Source organism: Colletotrichum graminicola (genome assembly GCF_000149035.1).
Source record: "Colletotrichum graminicola M1.001 genomic scaffold supercont1.8, whole genome shotgun sequence".
NCBI classification, from domain to species: domain Eukaryota; kingdom Fungi; phylum Ascomycota; class Sordariomycetes; order Glomerellales; family Glomerellaceae; genus Colletotrichum; species Colletotrichum graminicola.
In genome coordinates, this window is record NW_007361012.1 from 400,183 (window position 1) to 419,600 (window position 19,418).

The 19,418-nt window shown below is 55.3% G+C and overlaps 3 protein-coding genes across 3 annotated transcripts; all 3 read right to left on the reverse strand.

The window, feature by feature from the left end:
• Positions 1-6,005: 6,005 nt before the first annotated feature.
• GLRG_02792 (BRO1-like domain-containing protein) lies at positions 6,006-9,211 on the reverse strand (the record flags this gene model as incomplete). The annotated part of the gene is made up of 4 exons (XM_008093477.1): positions 6,006-7,124; positions 7,188-8,339; positions 8,424-8,853; positions 8,934-9,211. 4 exons carry the CDS (start codon positions 9,209-9,211, stop codon positions 6,006-6,008), a joined length of 2,979 nt encoding a protein of 992 aa, XP_008091668.1.
• Positions 9,212-12,946: 3,735 nt separating this feature from the next.
• Positions 12,947-14,705, reverse strand: GLRG_02793 (chaperone DnaJ; the record flags this gene model as incomplete). Its single annotated transcript, XM_008093478.1, has 3 exons — positions 12,947-13,142; positions 13,233-14,461; positions 14,520-14,705. 3 exons carry the CDS (start codon positions 14,703-14,705, stop codon positions 12,947-12,949), a joined length of 1,611 nt encoding a protein of 536 aa, XP_008091669.1.
• Positions 14,706-15,485: 780 nt separating this feature from the next.
• GLRG_02794 (uncharacterized protein) lies at positions 15,486-16,115 on the reverse strand (the record flags this gene model as incomplete). The annotated part of the gene is made up of 2 exons (XM_008093479.1): positions 15,486-15,815; positions 15,900-16,115. The coding sequence occupies 2 exons, from the start codon at positions 16,113-16,115 to the stop codon at positions 15,486-15,488; spliced, it is 546 nt and encodes a 181-aa protein (XP_008091670.1).
• Positions 16,116-19,418: the final 3,303 nt, after the last annotated feature.

Here is a 19,418-nt window from a genome sequence, read left to right on the forward strand (position 1 = left end):
GCTTGCTTGCCAGGAGTCAACGAGGGAAGAGGGTTCGATAGGAGCGTCTGGCCTGGCCTAGCCTGGCCTGACCTGACCTGACTTGACCTATCTCCCCCCATCCCTCACAATCCGAGGCCTCTCCTCAGTTCCAGCTTCGAGGTATTCGCTCCCGTGATTAATTAGTCGAGGAGCTCTCTCAACTGGGTTAGGTACTTATAGGTCATTCTCCACTTGTTTTAGTCTGTTGTCCTTCCCACCCTCTGCATGGAGTATCCCAGTAGTTATCGCTCGTTACTAGACGTATATCCCTGTCTACCTCGAGGTTCTACAGATATTTACGGCATACGGTACGTACCTCGCTCACCTCTCTCTCATGGCTTTCCCCCCGGGGCATTTCTGCTGCTTGCGGTGCTGCGCTGGGCCGGGCCATAGGTCAGAGAGAATTAATTACCAATGGGTAAGGTCATTTAGGTACGGGTGCACTGCCCGAGAGGGTCATTAACCATCCTATATGAGGCATCGGGCAAGCCGGGCGGTCGGTGACGCTATTGTAAGAACAAATGTAAACAAGTGCCAAGAGATAATTTCATATGCCTATCCGGACTGAAGAGAGACGGCTGGCAGAGCGAGGCACGGCGTAGCATCTCTGCCGCCTAAGGTTTGACTACGCGAACGATACTTTCTTTGCACGCTTCCCTACTATGTATCTCACCCGTACCCACAGCGTCTCTGCAAAAAAAAGAAAAAAAAAAGAAAAAAAAAACCAACAAGGTTTTGCCATTGACGATGGCATCCTCGTCTTGCAAATTTCTCACTTGAAATTAATTCTCCTAGGTTTACCAGAGTACCCGGTCAGAGTATCTGTATATACACGCTGTTTGGATTGATTGCCCTGTCCAGTTTTGTTTTTTCGGCACCCCATCTGCACCTGCCACGAGATGCCCACGTCGCCGGCGTCGGAACATGGTGGCCGTTCCCGCTCCGTTTCATTTCTTCTTCTTCTCCTTCTACCTTCCTCATTCATTTCTTTTTTTTTTCCACTTCTGTCGTTTCTTGTCCTGGATAATCTTCATCTCAACTTTTCCTTGTTTATCAATCTGCCAATCCCAAGGCCTGGCTGGCATGGTCGTATTTGATGTGTTTGGATCACAATCGTCTGTTCTCGTGGAGTCCTGGGAGAAATTCCACCCCCATCCTGGGAAGCCACACGATTTGGCCGCGCCCAGCTGCGCGTCTCCGCATCCGGCAGCCTCAGACACCCAGACGCCTTGGATGAGCGAGCGCGGTGTTTTGCTGACAGGAAGGGGGAGGGGCTAGGCAGTGTAACAGCTGTTTCAGTCACCGCTCCCGAGTAATGACCCTTCAACCTCCTCAACCTCTTCCTCCTCCCTGAGTCTGACCCGCCAACCAACGACAGTCACCTTGCTCCGTGCGGATTGTCCCGCCGGCTACGCATGGGTTCACAAAGTAATTACTCGTCAGTGCGCATTAGATATTAGACGAATGCCTCCAACCTATCGATCTATGGACAACGTCAATGAAGTCACAAAAGAAAAGAATAAAACAGAAGCGTTATACCCGTCGTTGACATGCTCTTCGCCTCGACCGCCGTACTCCTCGGGCGACAATCGCTACCAGCTTGGACGACTAACGAGCTGGCAGTCAGTCAGTCAGCCCGACGCTACGGTTTGGAGCAGAACAGACGGATGGCTTCTGCCCGTCGTTCTAACCATCGTGGCTTACCGCCAGTCTGCGCCCCTCTCCAATTGATCGTAGAGTGCTACGGGTCCAGCATTGGCGTTTTCGGTCATACACTAATGCATCCCGACAAGGCCGGAGACGTGAGCCATCTCGCAGACTGTCGTCACGCCGTCGGTGCATGCTGTTTCGATGCGCTTGCAGATAGATAGATACAGATGCAGACGGCGAGCCTCTTGTACCCACCCGCTTCACCTGATAGCCACAGTCGAGTGTTGCAATATGCTGCCGTCTCGGGATTCACCTATTCATCTGCTCGACACGCCGTAGACTATATACCTCTAGCCTCCAAAAGGACGACCAACCGATCCTGGTCAGGGTTCTCTTTTCTTTTCTTTTCTTCTCTTCTCTTTCCCCTTTCGGACTTCTCTCCCACTTCCCTCCTCCCCAAGTTACTCACCGGGTACTGCAGTCATGATGCATTCTCAACGAGGTACACACAAAGGACTATACACATCCTCACCGTGCGCCTGCGAACTTGAACAGCGCGAAAACTTTACCACGCTATGGGCACTTTATCTGCCCTGGTTCTAGCTTGCGGAGGTAGCTTTAACCCGGCTCTCTGCTTTTGCCGCTTAGGATTGACTACTCTCTAGGATCTTTCGGCTCATATCAAACGCATGAAGCGCTCTATTTCAACGAAAGTTTTTGCCGGGTTACGGAACGAGGTGTTGCCACCTAATCGGTACCGGCGACTGACTCTGCAAGACAATTCCTCCGGACAGCAATCTGGGCCTAGATAACTGCTTCGTATTGAGAGTTGCCAATTGAGGTCGCATTGGGCCTGGAGAAGAGGCCATCACGGGACTGACTTAATGCCATCGGTCGTCGAGCTTCTCTCCTACGGCTAGACACCCTGTTCTCATCAATGCTTTCGTCGGATGATTAACACTGATCAGCCTGCATCCCCGGAGAACTTGGCCCAATTTCTAAGCATTAATTTGTCTGAATCTTCATTAACATACCCAGTGACACGCGTGGAAGAGCGTGCCATCGACGAGTCTGGGCTTCCGCAGCCATCTTTAACGAGGCAGCATACAGACCTCGGTGGCCCAAACACTCCAACGGCCCGCTCTCGGTAGTTCTGGGTGAGCTGCCTCGTCGTTTGTTTCTTCCGCCTTGCTCACACTGGGACGAGAACGAGACAGCAGCAGCAACCTGGCTTGGCCAATGCTGCCTCCGTGGTCCTTGCCTGTGCATTGGCTGAAGCTACCCTCTAAGCCACCATGCCCTGGGGTTCTATTGCACGCACTACCTAGGAGCGGGAAGGGTGCGGAATAAACTTCCTTCAGTTCAATCAACACTCATGCTCAAGGGTAGCGCCTCCGGGGGATATTCTCGAGATGTCCCCTAGCGCCGCGGCCCCTGTTATCGGCTTCCTTGATGAGACAAGCCCTGCGGCGCACCTCCAAATCATGGGACGAGGCAGCCTCTGGCTGATAACGCAACGGCGACCTTAGCGGGGCAGCTCGGCACTTCCCATGTTGGCGCATTGAATCGTTCGATGGGAGCAGCAGAGAGCGGCACTTATGGGAGAAGGCCCGCCGAGCCGTAGGGTTCCTTGAGGCTCTTGGGCATCCATGGTTCTGGCTCAGACAAACTCAACCGAACTCCGACGGAAAACGTGGCCAGCTTCTCGAACAACCCCTTGCCAAGCCGGTAGAAGATCAGGCGAGGAGCCCCGCTGGACCGGGGATATTCCACGCTGTCGTTTTGGATTGCCCCCTTCTGCCTCCAGGCTATCTTATGCGGATGTCTCACGTCATCCTATAACAGGGCGGTGGAACTGACTAGTTTTCGTGTAACCTTGTTTTCTTTTTTTCTTCTTTTCTTCTTTTTTTTTCTTTTTTCCCGCCTAAGCTGCATCCCACGTTTGCTGACGTGGTGCTGCTGCGTGGCACCCTCGTTCTCCCTGGGCGACGAAGGCGATCTCATGCGGGGACGAACGGAAAAGCACGCCCCGCGATTCAGTTCTCCGGTGCCTCGCGGGAATCACCTGTGGGTTTCAGACAGCAGGAGGAAAGTTTATCGGCTTCGGGGGGTCGTGCTGTGGGAGGTGTGTCAACCGTTCGGCTCAAAACCCTTTCCCCACGTGCTCTCGAATAGGCACAGGGCCCCGGGGAAATCACTCGTCTCGCTCGTAGAAAATGTTTTGTTTTCTCTTTCCCTTTCCTGGCTGTGTGTGCCTCGAGCACGGCTGTACGCCGCCGACCAGGAGAGGCCTGTCTTCATCACCGTCGCATCTGCCTAGATCTGTGGCGCTTCCTGCTTGCCAACATGGCGAGAGAGAGTGCGTCGAGTCGGCTCTTTGCTCCCAATAGACATCTAATGTCGTGTTAAGTGAGGGGTTCGGGGCCAAGAATCAACCGAATGAAGTGAAAAGGTTGCCGTGCGGTGACCATCGGGCAGTCGGTATGATGAGCGTCCCATGTCCGGAGGCCCCGTCCTTAGCCCCGGACCGGTCCGGCGCCAGGCCGAAAAGCACCCTCCCGAGGACCCAATGAGGTCTCGGCCGAGTCTGGGATTTCATAAGCGGTGACAAAGCAGGCGGCAGCCAGGGTCGTTCACGCCTCAGCTGGCTTATCCCCCCTGGCTCGGTCTGGTGGAGTTACTCTGTTCGGACTGCGAGACTTGGTTTGTCTCACACACATACACACATACATACATACACGCGCGCGCGCTTCGTCTCCACCTTGGCCAAGGCATGCGAGGCTGACTGGTGAGGTCAGCGTGTGAGACGCCGTCGTCACACAAGGCGCGAATGGGGGGTTTCGTAAGCGCAACTAACCCACGATGCTGATAGAAGGATTTGAACGCGAGTATGTGTGTGACCTCTTGGTCTCTTGTGCCTTTTCATCCTTGTATCGATTCCCATCCCTATCAAACCGCTTTCCAAGTAACTAACCGCCGTATAAAACTGATGATCATCACCCCCCCCCCACCACACACATCGTCGTTGTTACAAGCCATGTCTACCACGAAGCCGTGCGTTCTCTACGCCGCCCACGGTCACGGTGCGTCCAAGTTCCGCCCCTGAACCATTGCTCCCACATTCGCCCTTGGGACGTGTGCTGGGTGGGAGAACATGAACCAGCCAAGCTGGCCGGAGTAAGTGCCCTGTTGAGAGCGAAGGAAGGGTCAGCTCGGGTGTCGTCACGGGCTATATATATATATATATATTTATGTATGTATGTATATATATATATATGTATGTATGTATATATATATATATGTATATTCTATCTCACCCGAAGCGCACAGCCCGATGGCACCCTATCGGGAAAGAAGAGCGTCGTCCGTCTCGACAAGCCGCTCGAAGATGAGAACCGGGGGAAGGGAAGGGGGTGCGGCAGCTCTGCTACCAACGCCTCCTGAACCTACCCCGCCCGATCCGACCCGTCGCCGACAGGGTCTTGAGGACCATGGACTGCCGGCGAGCGGAAGACGTGGAGAAGAAGAAGGAGAAGAAGGAGAAGAAGGAGAAGAAGGAGAAGGAGAAGAAGGAGAAGAAGGAGAAGAAGGAGAAGAAGGAGAAGAAGGAGAAGAAGGAGAAGAAGGAGAAGAAGGAGAAGAAGGAGAAGAAGGAGAAGAAGGAGAAGAAGGAGAAGAAGGAGAAGAAGGAGAAGAAGGAGAAGAAGGAGAAGAAGGAGAAGAAGGAGAAGAAGGAGAAGAAGGAGAAGAAGGAGAAGAAGGAGAAGAAGGAGAAGAAGAAGAAGAAGAAGAAGAAGAAGGCGGTGGGGCACGACAAACAACGGTCTGACCTGAGGCCGGCGGTGCTAGTTAGCAAGCCGTGTATGACAAGATCGGGGACGGGCACGGCCGGGCTTGTCTCATGGGTGTCTACATCGCGCGTGGAGCAAGATGGCAGCTACGTCGACCATTGCACGTGTTGAGAGTGTGGGCAGCCGGTCTAAGCGTGCAGTAATCATTTTTATTCGAGTGGGCTGTTGCTTGAGCCAGTGTCCTCCTTGCTAACCCCCGTTCTTTTGCCGGCCTGGTTTCCTCTCGCGTGTCCTCACGGCTCTCTCGCCGTGGCCCTTGTGCACACTCGGCCTCGTCCATATCCAGAGACAGCATTGCACTGTAATAGTGAGCAACTCCCAAGACTCCGGATTCATGCACAAACCCACTCGCGTTTGGAACCCCTGAAGTGCGTGTCCAGATGTTGGATTCCTTATCCGCTGTATCTCAAATTGTCCACGCCGACTCAACATACAAATCCACATCACCCTGCACGCCCGCCTGCGTACAACGCACACTCTTCCTCATTTCCAGTTGTTCAGCCCTGCCCACGGATCGCTGTTTTGCTGCGGCTGAGCCGACCGTGGGTGCGCACTTGACGGGTACGCACTGTGGGGGTTTTGCTGTTGGTAGTTTTGCTGTTGCTGCTGCTGTTGCTGGAAATCCTGCTGACCGTAAAATGTCTGCTGGGGACCCAGTGGTGGCGGGCCAGGGGGTGGAGGTGGTGGCACGAAACCAGCGGGCATTTGCTGCTGCTGGTTAGGGAAGCCACCGTACTGCTGGCTCTGGCTGAACGACGTTTGGGTGGGTGGAGGCGAGGCGGGGCCGCGGAGAACGGCCGGACCGAACGTGGACTGATGGGGAGGCGGTGATGTCGGACCCGGCGTGCGTCCGTACTGGCTTGGGTTGTACGCCGGCTGGCCGTACGCATTCCCCTGCTGCGGCGTGTACGACTGGGAGTTTGGAGGGGCGGCGAAACTGGGATACTGCTGCTGGTTTGGGGGCGGGGACTGAGGAACTTGATACTGTCCTGAAAAGTTGGTCTGGGGGTATCGTGGTGTCGAGGAGGGGTTGGCGAAGTTCAAAGGCGAAGGCGTAGGCCGGTTCGACGCGGGTTTTGGCGAAGGTGCGGGAGGCTCCATCGACATGCGCTCCATCAGGCCCCGTAGGCGCTCGCGCTCCAGCTCCGCATGTGCGTCTTTGCGAGTCGAGCGTTCCTGCTCGATGCTGTTGAGAAGCTGAGCACCCTCGGAGCGCCGGTTGTTGACAAATGTCTCCACATTCTTCTCGAGGCTCTGTACCGTCTCCTTCATCTCGGCGTACCACGTCTTTGCACCCTGCAGGCCAGCCTCCAAGTCGAGGAACTCCTGGTACGCTCGCTTGTACTTGTTCATGACTGCCGTCCTCTGCCTCTGGACCGTCTCGTACTTGCTCTGCTCCGACCTAACTCGCTTATCCTGCAGGAGAGTGTTGAAACTGGTCGTCAGATCCTTCATCAGTGCCGACTGCTTGTGGTTCGCCTGAAGCAGTCTGTTTTGGTAAGGACGGAACTTCTCCAGCTCCGACTGGAAAAGTTGGTTCTCATAATTCGTAATTGACTTCTTGTTGAGGATCAGAATCTCCGAGATATCATCGTTGTGAACCTGTTGGCGTTAGTGTCTCTGCGTCCCCCACGAACCCTTCGAGCTGGGGGGAGGCTCCTCTACCTTTTCCTTGAGATCCTTCAGCACTTGATTGCGTTCTCTCTTGATAAGATTCAGCTTCTTCATGATATCCTCCACCTTGTGGATCTGGTCAACGACACTCGGGCCCTCTTCCTCGAAATCGACGTCCAGTAGGTTCGGTTCGTTGCCGGAAGGGCTCGTGACATTGCTGGACTTGCCGCGCACCCTGCTGACGGCGTGTTGAAACAAGGAGTCGATGCTACCATGGCTGGCAGCAGCTCTCATCTCCTCGAATTCGGTTTCGTTTTGCCTCAGCTTTGCCGCTAGTTGGTTGTCGCTTCGCGCCGCCTCTTCCAACGCCTCGCGGTAATTCCTAATGTCGCTTCGCAACGTCGACGTCAATCTCGAACTCGGCTGCTGCGTCCACTCGTTCTCGTATTTGGAGCGCATCTTCTCGCACACGCTCTCTTCCATGTCCAACTGTTTTGTGTTCTTGTCCAGCGTGCTCACAATAATCTCCTTGTCAGACCGCAGCGTCTCGAAAATGGCGGCCGGATCTTCGTGGCCGGCAACGTCCTCGCACCAAGTCCTGAATTCATCGTCCGGCAGGATCTCTTGGTCGAAACCGCCCTTCAGGACCTGAAGAGCACCGGGAAGCCTCAAGTAGTCCAAACTCGCCGCCATTTCGCCGTTGGCGGTGTCCACTCTCTCCGTCTCGGCCCTAATCAACTTGGCCTTCTCTTCGTCGTAGAGGCTGGCGGATTCCGTGACAGCTAGCGGCACGATCTTGGAGAATAGATCCGGCCCCGTGATGCGCTGTATATCTTGACCAGCGTATAATTCGCTGACAGGGATTGGCTTTGACGCTGGGAGCTTAGGAACAGGTGCCAGACTCGCCTCCGCAGGGACACTTTGGTGGTAGATGAAGTCATTATCCTTGGTGAATTCCTTGAGCTTATCCTGCACTGTCGATAAATGGCGTTTTGTAAAGTCGACAAGGAGACCGCCGGTCTCGGCGCCTAGGTTGGAACTGGGTGGCACCGAGCTCGGGAAGTTGCTGGCGATGCGGTTTGCCTCCTTTCCTTGTGTCTCGGCCACTTGGAGCCTGGAAACAGCAATCCCGTGCTGACCAGCTTCATCGTCCGCAAGGGCCTGGTAATACTGCGACATGGAGCTGAGAAGGTTGAATTTGACCTGGTACGGTTAGTCTTAAGCCGAGGCACCTGGGTGGAAGCATCCCGAAGGTTATGCCGGGGGACCGGCTAGAGCAGTTCTTACCTGGACCATGAGAAGCCAGACCTTCTCGAAAATGGCTCTGTTGAAGTTATCCTGGACACCTTCCACTGCTTGCGAATATAGGGAGGCTGCCTGGCTGGAAAGCTTGGCTAACAGGGCCGGCTTCTTGTGGTCCGCCACCTGTTTCTCCAGGAACACTTCCTGCGCTTGGGCCAACATGATGTGGATGAGCGTTTTGACGGTTTCCCGGCTGAGGTCGGACGAGGGTGCGTGGAGGAAGTTCTCGTTGATGTAAGTGAACATGCCTGCGGAGGCTTGGAAAGAGTGGTACGCGGCCTTGAGGCCCGACTCCTCCGATCGCGTTTGGTGAGCGGCGTGACATGACAAAACGGCGGAAATGTTGAATATGATTGAGGCTTTCTCGAACGCGAGCGAGTATTGCGCCGTCGATTTGTGCGTGAAGGCATCGAACCTGCGAGGCCGTGGGTGGTCAGTATGCGCAAACGACGCTTTGGGCTGCAAGGTGGCAGGGGGCAGGCGGTTGAGACGTACCATGTGAAGGAGATCTTGATGTGCTGCTCGTCAACAGGAAAGCGCAAGTCAAGCAGCTCGAGCTGGCCGTAGTATCTGTAGAGCATATCGCGGCCCGAGGTGCTGTCCTTTCCGGCGCCTCTCACGTCCTGTCGCAGACGGTTGAGGGTGGCGCACTCCTCGGCATAGCGCTCCGGATCATCGCCATATGTGTTCCTGATGTAGTCCTTCAACGGGGTGACCCAGTCGATTTCGTTTGTGGCCTTGAGCGGCGACGAGATCATGGGCGACTGCGTCATTTTGACAGATGACGACAACGACGATGACGACGAGGAGCAGGTTTCGACCCGGAGGATGGCGGGGGGAGGGCGGGGGCGGGGTTGTTGTTGTCGCGAGCGACAATGAATCGCACTCGGTCGGGTATCTTGCGAAGACGGGCAGCCTCGTTCAGATGTCGGAATGATTGGGTGGCATATGGGGCCTCGTCAGAGGTGGCCTTGCGAAGAAGTGGTAACGTAACTGGGAGGTGGACGGATGCAGCTCTTCGGGTCGGGTCGCTCGCTGGGCTGGGCTGGGCTGGGCTGGGCTGGTGCTTTCAGTGTTGCTGTGGTACGAATAGGCGGAGTGCGGGGTGGGGGACGATTCGGACTGCGAGAGGCTTGGAAGCAAGTCGGGTGTCAGTGCGCTGGAGCTCCGTGATGGCTGGGTACGTACTCTTGCTGTCAGCTCGGGGGTGCCTGGCGTCAGAGTGAGTGCGTGAGTGCGTGCGTGTTGTGCAGAAGCCGGGTTAGCGGTACCGGCGGACGTTGGGCTGCTGTTCTGCAGCCGGCCTTGATTATAGTTGCTTACTTGGTTCGATGAGGACGCCGGTGTGGGTGTGGGGTGGCACGATGAGATGACAGCGGATACATATATCTTGTCAGAGACGAAGGATGGTGGGGTGTCCAACTTCCAAAGCCCAGGTTGCTGCAGGTTTTTTTTTCTTTCGTCGGTTTTCTCTCTCTCTCTTTTTTCTTCCTTTTCCCCCTTCTTTTCTTCCCGTCGGTTAATGTTGGCGAAGAAGTGAAGGAATATAGAGTTCGTGTTTATGTGAGGTCATACTGCCGGGGGAACCCGGTAAGATGAGAGATGGCAATTTGCGAAACAGGCCTGAAGGGGGTGGAGAGCTTGAGGGCGGGGCAGCTATCCGTCCGTGATGGCTCGGCGTCGTTGAGCGTCTCGACTTTCTTCTCTGTGAAGCTTCCAGGGTCGTGCCTCTGGTAGTGGCAGGCAGTTGATATATGCTTGGTGGACGAAGCGCCCCAGAGATGGAATCACCAAACGGAGCTCAGAGATTGGAGATGAGAGGAGACTGAGCGCTGTTCTTCGTCGTCGCCGTCGTCACCGTCGTCGTCCAATTGTTGTTTGTCGGTGGTGTTGACGTTGGCGCATAACGCGGACCGGGAGAGGATACGTTGGGTTGTCGTAGTATCCGTACGTGCTGCGTAGCCGCCAGGCAGCGACTGTTGCCCACTGGGGAACCGAACCGGGGATGTTCCTGTATTTTTGGCGGGGTCCTGGCTTCGGGGGCGGGTGCTGCCCGTCGTACACGCAAAACTAGATGGATGGATGCTGACACTTCGCATGTAATAACACGGTGGACCAAAGACACGCGCATCTAACGACTGAGTATCAGCTTGCTTGTGCTTTTCATCTCTCCAGGATACTCTTGCCGGAAGCCAATCCAAGCAGCCATGAACTATTTCACATGATGCGAATGTCGTTGACATGTGCAACACTACGACTCTCGCAACTCACTGGCATCGTGGTGCATCGTCCATCTCATCCCCTCAGCTACAGTACACCCTGGCTGGGTTTTTAACTGCGTCCTCCCTCCGCTGCTTTCTTCGAAACTGGCCACGAGTAAAAGTCTCGAGGACATGCCAGCATTCCTTCGATTGGGCAGCTATCCCGAGCGTGGGCACTCTGTATCGGGGCCAGCCAATATCACACAAGTCAACCGCGGAGCACATAGGGGCAGACAGCCCTGGTAGTAACCAAAGGTATATACGCTCGATAACGAGATGTGTTCTCGGCACCCCCGTTGTCGCCTCACTTCACGTAGATAGTACAGCTCTCCTCCCGCATCGACATGGCCGGACAACCTATCCTTTGCCCTCGGCTGGATCACAGTGAGACGTGCCCGATGCAACGCTCCTCCATTGCCGCATGTTACTCTACCCCGTGTCATCTTGTTCCGAGCATGTCGGCCCAAACAAGCTATCGCTTTCGCATACGTGGTGTCCCCTGGCCCCTGGCCGCACCAACCTCACATCACGGTACCATTGTGGCTTACTGCGTACGGCCTATTGCCTAGGCTGCAGTCAGTCAGCGCATCATCGTCGTCATCCAAGAGCCCTTACAAAACCACCATCCACATCCATACAGATGATTGAGCTGATTACCTTTCCTTATTTCTTCTTGTCCCCATTTCGGGTGTGTGACTTTGGTTACAAACGAGGCAGAGAGATGTAGCATTGCCTCTCTCTCTCCCCCTCTCACCCTCTGCCTCTCCCTCTCATATATATATATATATATACACGCACAAAACCACTTACATCCGCAATCTCACTAACGCCTTCAGCACCCTCGACAGCCCATGTCCCGTGCATCGACATTGGTCTTCTGCTCTTCCCGCCCACCATGCAGGTGACGGGCCACAGAGAGAGTTGCCCCTCCACCACGACCACTCATTGGGCGTCGTCAGTCGGCGCTTCGTGGCCCCACATGGGCTGCTGAGCAGGGGGATGGAGCAGACCCGCGCGGGCAACCTCCCTCAACAGGCCCGAACGGCCCGCTCCTTGCAAGGTTGACCTCTCTTTCACTTTTCAAAGCTTACGGTACGGAGCACTCGGGGGACAAAAAAGACCGCTGGTTTTGAAGGACCTTATCTTATGGCCCTATTGCTTTTAGATACCAGAAAATAGGTAAGATGTATACTTTCATACACTTTATAGACTTTCTTGTCTTATGAGTCCTCACAAATGTATATTTTTAGCATGTAAAAAGCTGCATTGCCTATTGCAGGAGCTGTAGTACTGGTGGTGAGGGTGGCTGTTGTGTAGGGGGAAACCGGCGGTCTTTTTTGTCCCCCGAGTGCGGAGGTACACCAACTAGTAACTACCTAGCCGCCCGTCTCGGTGCTTGGTTGCCCGTGGTCGAGAGCTCCCTCGGCCAAAAGCATTCGAGAGGCACCCATGGTCATGGACCCCACGGCCGAGCCCAAAGACACATTTCCCACAGCAACGGAACGCATCCAGGGCATGATGATCTTCAGAGGAAAGCCCATTATGCGACCGGTCCGCTTATCGTTCTGCGCCTCGTCTCTTTCGGGTGCACACAGCCAACGAATCAACGTGCCGACCAACAACTGCCTGTGACTCGAGTCCGACCGCCATTCTCCCATCAGACGCAGACAAGCCCCATGGCTTAGACCTCACGCAAATGCACATCACAACGAACCGCCCGAGCTTAGTCAACCCACGCGCCTCGACAGCTGCCGACTTGGTGCCCGCTGGATTATAGACTGTCTTTGTTTTATTGATTGGGTGTGTGGTCTCCTTGTACAAAATCTGAGGTGAGTGGCCTCTCTGAGGGCTGGCTAATCCTTCCTTCTCTTCTCACCCCCGCCCGCCGATGTCTATACTACACTGTACACTCTCTGTAAAATAATACAACAAGCAAGCAAATGGCCGTCTCCAGACCAGAATGGGGCCGTTCCGCTGTACGAACCCCTTCCGCCCCCGCTCTCGGCCTACGGCAGGTTGGGGGATTACTACTTGGATTACGAAGGGGGGAAACAACAACAAGATAGAACAGAAATATCAACCGTTTGAACACCCTGCCATGCAAGCCCCCGACTTCCCTTTTCCTTTGAGTCTATAATCGATTTGGCGAACAGAGAGTCGTTCTACACGCCTAGCCAGCCGCATGGAAGGCCGAATATGTTGGTACAAAACGAACACGGAACACATCTTGCTCCAGGGCTTTCCCCTTTACGCCGAGCCGGAGCCAGAGTCCTTCTTGGAATCGTCCTTCTTCTCGTCCGTCTTCTTGTCCGTCGCCGACTTGTCCGCGTCCGCCTCGGAGGGCTTCTGGTGGGCCGGGTGGTTCGTCAGGGTGTGCCACATGGACTTGAGGAAGCCCTCGTTCTTGTGGGATTCAGAGTCGTCCGGCGACACAGGCTGGGTTCTGCTTGATGGAATTAGCACTAGGAGTGGTTGCGGGTGACGGCGCGATCGCCGAGGGTGGATGGGTAGGGGAGCGCCGCTGCTGTCTTACCCCTGTGGCGTGACGTTCATGATCCGCCGGGCCGTCTTGTCCCCCATCTCGTTCGCCAGCATCTCCACGAGGGTGCGCTGGTTCGCGCTCAGATACTTGGGCATGTTGACTTTGAACTCGACCTTCAGGTCGCCGGATCCGCCCCTCCTGCCGTCGAGCTTCCTCATGCCCATGCCGGACAGCGTGAGCCTGTCTCCCGAGTTGGTGCCGGTGGCCACCTTGACGTTCACCTGCCCGTCGAGCGTGGGCACAGTGACCTCTCCTCCGAGCATGGCCGTCGTGATGGGTATGCTGGCCGTGTAGAGGATGTCGGAGCCCGCCCTGCGGAACTTGGGGTCGGGCGCCACGCGCACGAAGACGTAGAGGTCACCCTTCTGCGTCCGCACGTTGGGGTCGGCGTTCTTGCCCGTGACGGGCGCGTCGCCCGCGCCATCGACCCGCAGCCTCATGCCGTCCTCGATGCCGGCGGGGATGTTGATGGTGATGGTCTTGCGTTCCCTCACGACGCCGTTGCCCGCGCAGGGCCTGCACTCCGAGCCTCGGGGGATGGTCGTACCGGTTCCGCCGCAGGCTCCGCATGTCGACGCCATCTGGAAACCGCCGTTCATGAAGTGCACCCGCGTACCGGTTCCGTTGCAGGACTTGCACTCCGACCTCTTGGTGCCCTGCTTCAAGCCGCTGCCCGCACACGTCCCACACTCGGTCAGGGGCGTCACGGTGATGGTCTTGCTCGTTCCCTTGGCCGCCTCCATGAATGATATGCTCGATTGCACTTCGATGTTGTCACCGACCAGGATCTCCTGCTGGAACGGGTTCCGGCCGCTGGCGCGGCGTCCAAACGGGGATCCTTGACCGCCCGTGAATGCCGAAAAGATGTCGTCAAAGTTGAACCCGCCGCCGAATCCTCCCGCGCCGAACCCGCCACCGAAAGGGTTTCCTGCTCCTCCGAAGGGGTCGCCGCCGCCGCCGGGTGCACCGCTGGGGTCGAAGCCAGCGGCACCGTACTGGTCGAATTGTTGCTTCTTCTTCGGGTCCGATAGGATCTCGTATGCGCTCTGGATTTCGCCAAACTTCTCCTTCGCGCCGGGGTCCTTGTTCGTATCGGGGTGATACTTCTTCGCCAGGCCGTAGTATGCCTTCTTGATGTCACCCGCAGACGCCGACTTGTCGACGCCGAGGGTCTTGTATGGGTCGCTCGGGGCGAAGGTTTTGGACGTCGCGTGGAAGGCCTGTTGCACAAGCTAATCAGCAAGATATACATATATATTGGCATGCGGCGACGCTTACATGCTTGGACACGGGAGCTTGACATGTCGCCCGTGCAGCCGAGGAGTTCGTGGGCCGGACGGTGTAAGTGACGGTGTGAATGTGGGCGCGCTTGCAGACAGAGTCCTTGAGCTTGGATTGCCGGGAGATGCGGCTGGACAACAGGCGGCCCGGGGCCGCTGCCTTGGTAAGAATGCTTGCATTCATTGTGAAGCTTGACGGTGCATCTGAAGCAGTTGTTACGCAGAGTTTAGGGGTTAAATCGACCGGGGACGCGAAAAAGCATCGACGCGCAAGTGGAACTCTCCCGCAAATTCTTTGCCCTTCGATGCCATTGAGAGACGGGATGATATCAACCTTTTTTTTTTTTTTTTGCACGATGCTAAGCCGAACTGCAGTGACTGCCTCAGGCACAAGCGGCACCGCAGTGCGGGTGGATGCAGGGGGTGGCTTGGGCGGGGGGGAAGGTGGGGACGGATTGATAGTGACTGTTGTATCCGTAGTGTCTGCTTTATGTCAGCAATCAATGACTTTAAGTGGCTCGCGAAGCTGGCCCCACATGCTTTCGCGGCATTGCGCGTTGTGTGCGCTCTATCCATACCATAGTAAATCTCAGAGCAGATACGGATACTCGGTACAGGTACACTGTGCCGGGGCTCGGAGGACCAGCAAATTAAACCCATGGCGGGCGCCCAATGCAAAGCGTAATGTTATAAGCCGATCCCAGCCTCCGGATCCAAGAAAAAAACGCCAGATATCATTACTGAGTAGGTTGTAGATCATAGCTATGTAAAACTGCGAGAAAGGGCTTTGCCTTTGTCGTCTTTCGTCATGAGGTTCCCGCCCATGGTGAGGTATCATTATGCAGTCCAAATCGCCCAAACAGTCGGCCAGGCTATGCTCCAGCAGCGACACAATCGTATATCAGTCAGCTCTCGTCGATACTTCCAGTTCCCAAGGAAACCCTTTGTCCATTATACAAGGTTGTCATGCGTCGTGAGGTGTTGATGTAGACCTTTTGTGACGGTCGCTTTTTGTGATAGCGTGACTCCTAACCTTGTGGATGAAGTCGACAATGATATCGTTCTCCTGGATCCCAAGCCCATTGAAGTGCTTCCGCACAGACAGCGTGAGCTGTTCTTTGCTCTGTCTTCTGCTCTCCTTCTTCCGAGCCATCGTAGGGGAGTGTAGACCGATGCCACCGGGCCGTGAGAGGACCAGTTGACGGTAGGAGCAGGAAAACGAGGTGGGGGTGTTGAGATGGTGCTCGCGTCGGTATGCATGTAGGGTTTCTCGGTCAAATGTACTCCATTGTATCTGCCAGAAGAGAAGGTCAGCGAGTGGTGTCTTGTGGAGCGAACTCGAGGGGACGACGGTGCGTCACGACAAGAGGAGGCTTACCGCTGGGTTCTGAGCCGTCTCCTTTGCAGCGACTTGAACATCCGCGGCGGCGTTTGCGTTTGTTACTTCCCGCAACTGAGAGCCCGTCGAGCTGGCCACACGGCGCAGCTTTCCGTTCGAGTGATGGCCGCCAGAGCCAGGTGTTTGCTTCTCCTTGGGGGCAGTGCTTTCAGACTTGGTATCGTCGTGGGCGGCCTTGGAGGACTTGGGCGCCATGACGAAGGAGGAACTTGGTTGAGAATTCGCCGAGGCCAGTCGTGATTGGGTTCGGTCAAGGTCGCAGGGTTGGGGAGAAAGGACGTAACCAAGTGTCACATCGTAGTCGGTGCAGAGATAAGGGGAGGAGGTGGTGCGAGAGAGGGAAGCGATGGGTGCCGGGGGGGGAACGAGAAGGGGATTTTTTTCTCACGTCATGGCTCCTGGCACCGGCGCCGTTGCAGTTGGTTGCTGCACCGGGTTGGCTTTTGCCCAGGGGCCCTCCCTGCCTGGCGTCGATAAGTGAGCTGCGGGGGCGCTTCGGGGTCTGATGTGGACGGCGAGCGAACGCTGTGCCTGGGAGTTGCCATCCAGGTGTCTCTGAAGGCGCAACAGGCGGTACGTATCTATCGGACCTGACCGCACGTGCTTACCTAAGTTGCACACTCTCACATTTTCGGCCCCTTCCCCATCTCCTCCCGCGGCGCGTTTGGCAAGACCATCGTCTCCCCTCCATCTATAGTAATTCACAGCCATGTTCGGAACAAGCCGGCAATCTGGATTGGTAAAACAAATCTAGTTTCCTACCTGCGGCCAAGGTACAGGATAGTGAACGGCGGCATCATGTCGAGCTAATCCCCTCCTCCTTGCCGATCGCTAGTCCAAGTTACCACACAAATATTTAACCCATCCACGGAGAGGTGCCAGCATCCAAAACCTCGCAGGCTTTGGTCGTACCCGGTCAAGTAACAAGTACAATTCGGGACACTGGTGGCCAATCAGGACAGCCTCGGAGGCGGAGATGATGGTGACAATCCTTCAGCTCCATTGTCACATCATCCCAGCATCAAAGTCCAGACGATAAGGCCCGGCAGAGGAGGGAGACAAAGAAGCCCGAGCTTCGCCGTTGCGCGAGTCTATGACCAAAGGAACAAAGACAACCGAAAGCCCGTCTAGTATCGACTTCCCATTTGAGCGGAAGCGATGTCCCAATTGCCTTGTCTGGACTGATCTGCAGCCGACGTCTTCTCCACGCGACACATGCGTACACTGGTGCCTAGGTATGTAAGCACTTGATCCAATTAAGAAGCATGGACGAGGTACCATTATACATCAGCAGAACACCCAGGTTCGGAAATAGTGTCAACACGGTCGCCACAAACTATGACGATTGTATGGACGAAATCCAATTCTTTCGGATCAATACCTTGCGGGAACGCACGCCCGCAATCTTTTCCCATTAACCTCAACCTTCCCCCCACATTCCCGCATCAAGGGAGGATTGGGTCTCGGAGTAGCAGACGACTACGTCAATCGGCAAGCCACTGGGAAATCAATCTCGCTGACCGGGGTTTGCGAGTTGCAATCAACGACCGCTGGCTTTACATAGCGCCCAGGACAGTCCAAGGTCCCAGCCGGGGGGAAAAAAAAAGTCGACAAGTATTGCCTTGGTATTCGGATTTTGACCTGCGGAATCGGCTTCCCTCTCTTCCCGCCAGACGCGCAGTGGCCCAGAAGCCCGGGTCGCTATCCCGCACATGATTGATTTCGCACACATTCCTAGGGACATCCCACGTCCAGACGCAGGTGGACCATGAGACCCCCAAACTTTCTTTCAACGCCAATCCTGAGGTACGACTTCATGGCTTTCCATGTCACCGAGTCATCGATCGACGTCCGAGAAAAACGATAGGTGGTTTGGTGCATTGCTTTTTCTCAGTCACAATATCTTGACGAATGAACTTGTGTTGTTGGTCCGGCGTTGCCGCTTTTGGTAGAAGCTTGCGAGAGATCAAGCGCGGCAGCCCAACATGTTCTTGAATATTGCCTCGCAACCCTCGATGCCGCTGCTGGCGCTTGAAAGGGTTTCTCGGCTCCATAGTCTTTTGCGTGCATTGGGCGTTGACAACATTCGGCTACCTCGCCAACAGTCGCCAAGAAACCATCTCATTAACAGAAACTAAATGTTAAGGATAAAGCTGAGGTTTTCTGTATGGCGACTGTTCGGCGGCCCCCTTCTCTGTTCCGTTGGCGGATCTCATGGGGCAAACCCCGACAGCTGGTTGTTAGAAGACCCCGGTCCTTGAGAGCTCTCGATAGTGGGTCTGTGAGTCAGTCTGTGATTTGTTCACAAAATGCTGACTGGCGATCAGCTAAAAGATCCTTGTCGCCTTCCCCACCAGGCTGATCGAGAGAATTACACTACCTAGATCCGTGTCCAGCCCTTGGGGGAACAGACATTTCAGTGTGACACGATGACTTTCCATGTCCCCAGGCCACAATCTGTCGAGTCGAATGCGGAGTTGAGAGATTCAAGGCATACTTTGCACGTTTATTGTACATGTTACTACGCGAAGCGCGCCAAACCCCTCACCCCCAGTTCTGCGACAATGCTTGCGCCCCGAAGCTGCACTAAACCACAAAAATATATGTCGCTTTGCCTGCCTACGCACATGGCCCGATCCCGCCCAAGTAATGTCAGAAGTTCCTTCCGTTGCAAACTGCGGCTAGCACTTTCTACACTCTCCGTCCGCCAATGGTTGTGGTCGCATCAAGGTGTGCCGAGAGAGGAGATTTTGGCTTTGCGACTCGCTCGACACACCCTCATGGGGTGGGAGAACGGACACTCCACCCTACGCGGGGTATGATCGCCAAAAAGGGTCTTCCAGGAAGAGGAAGAAGGCGAAGCACGAAGCGCGAAGTACTTTGGCCTTGTGAGGGATGTTTGAGATTGTCGAGTTTCGATCTAGGTCTGAGGCAACAGACCGGTGTGAGGGGATTTCTATAGCTAACGAGAGTTGAGTACAGCTATTCCTGGTCGAAGTTGCAGCCATGCCCCATTGGGAACCCATTACGAGATGGGAAGGGCATGGCAGATTGATGGCGCGCCGACACACACACACGCACACACCTGATGAGCAGCGGTGCAGAGATGCCCGGACGATGACAAAAGCCCACCCACCATATCTCGACACAGCTGGCGTCAATGAAGAAGATTCGCCCACGCATTACGCATTTCAGCCTCAGTGCGTGGGGTGTTGACATGCACGACTGGCTGGCAACGACATGGCAGCTGCCGCTAGAGAAAATTATCGGAGAAGTGTGCTACTTGATGTCGCTAAATGCTTAGTACGTGATTATCTTCAAACTCTGCAGGCGAGCAATCTAAGCTTCATTTGACAGGTTAGGCGCGATGGCCGGGTCAGTTGGCCGACTCGGTACGACGGAACGCGCGAACGATTCATCACAACACGCAAGGCTGGCACGCACGGGAATTTGATACCCTGGGATTCTCTGAGATTTGAAGCTGGTTGACAGCCCTCA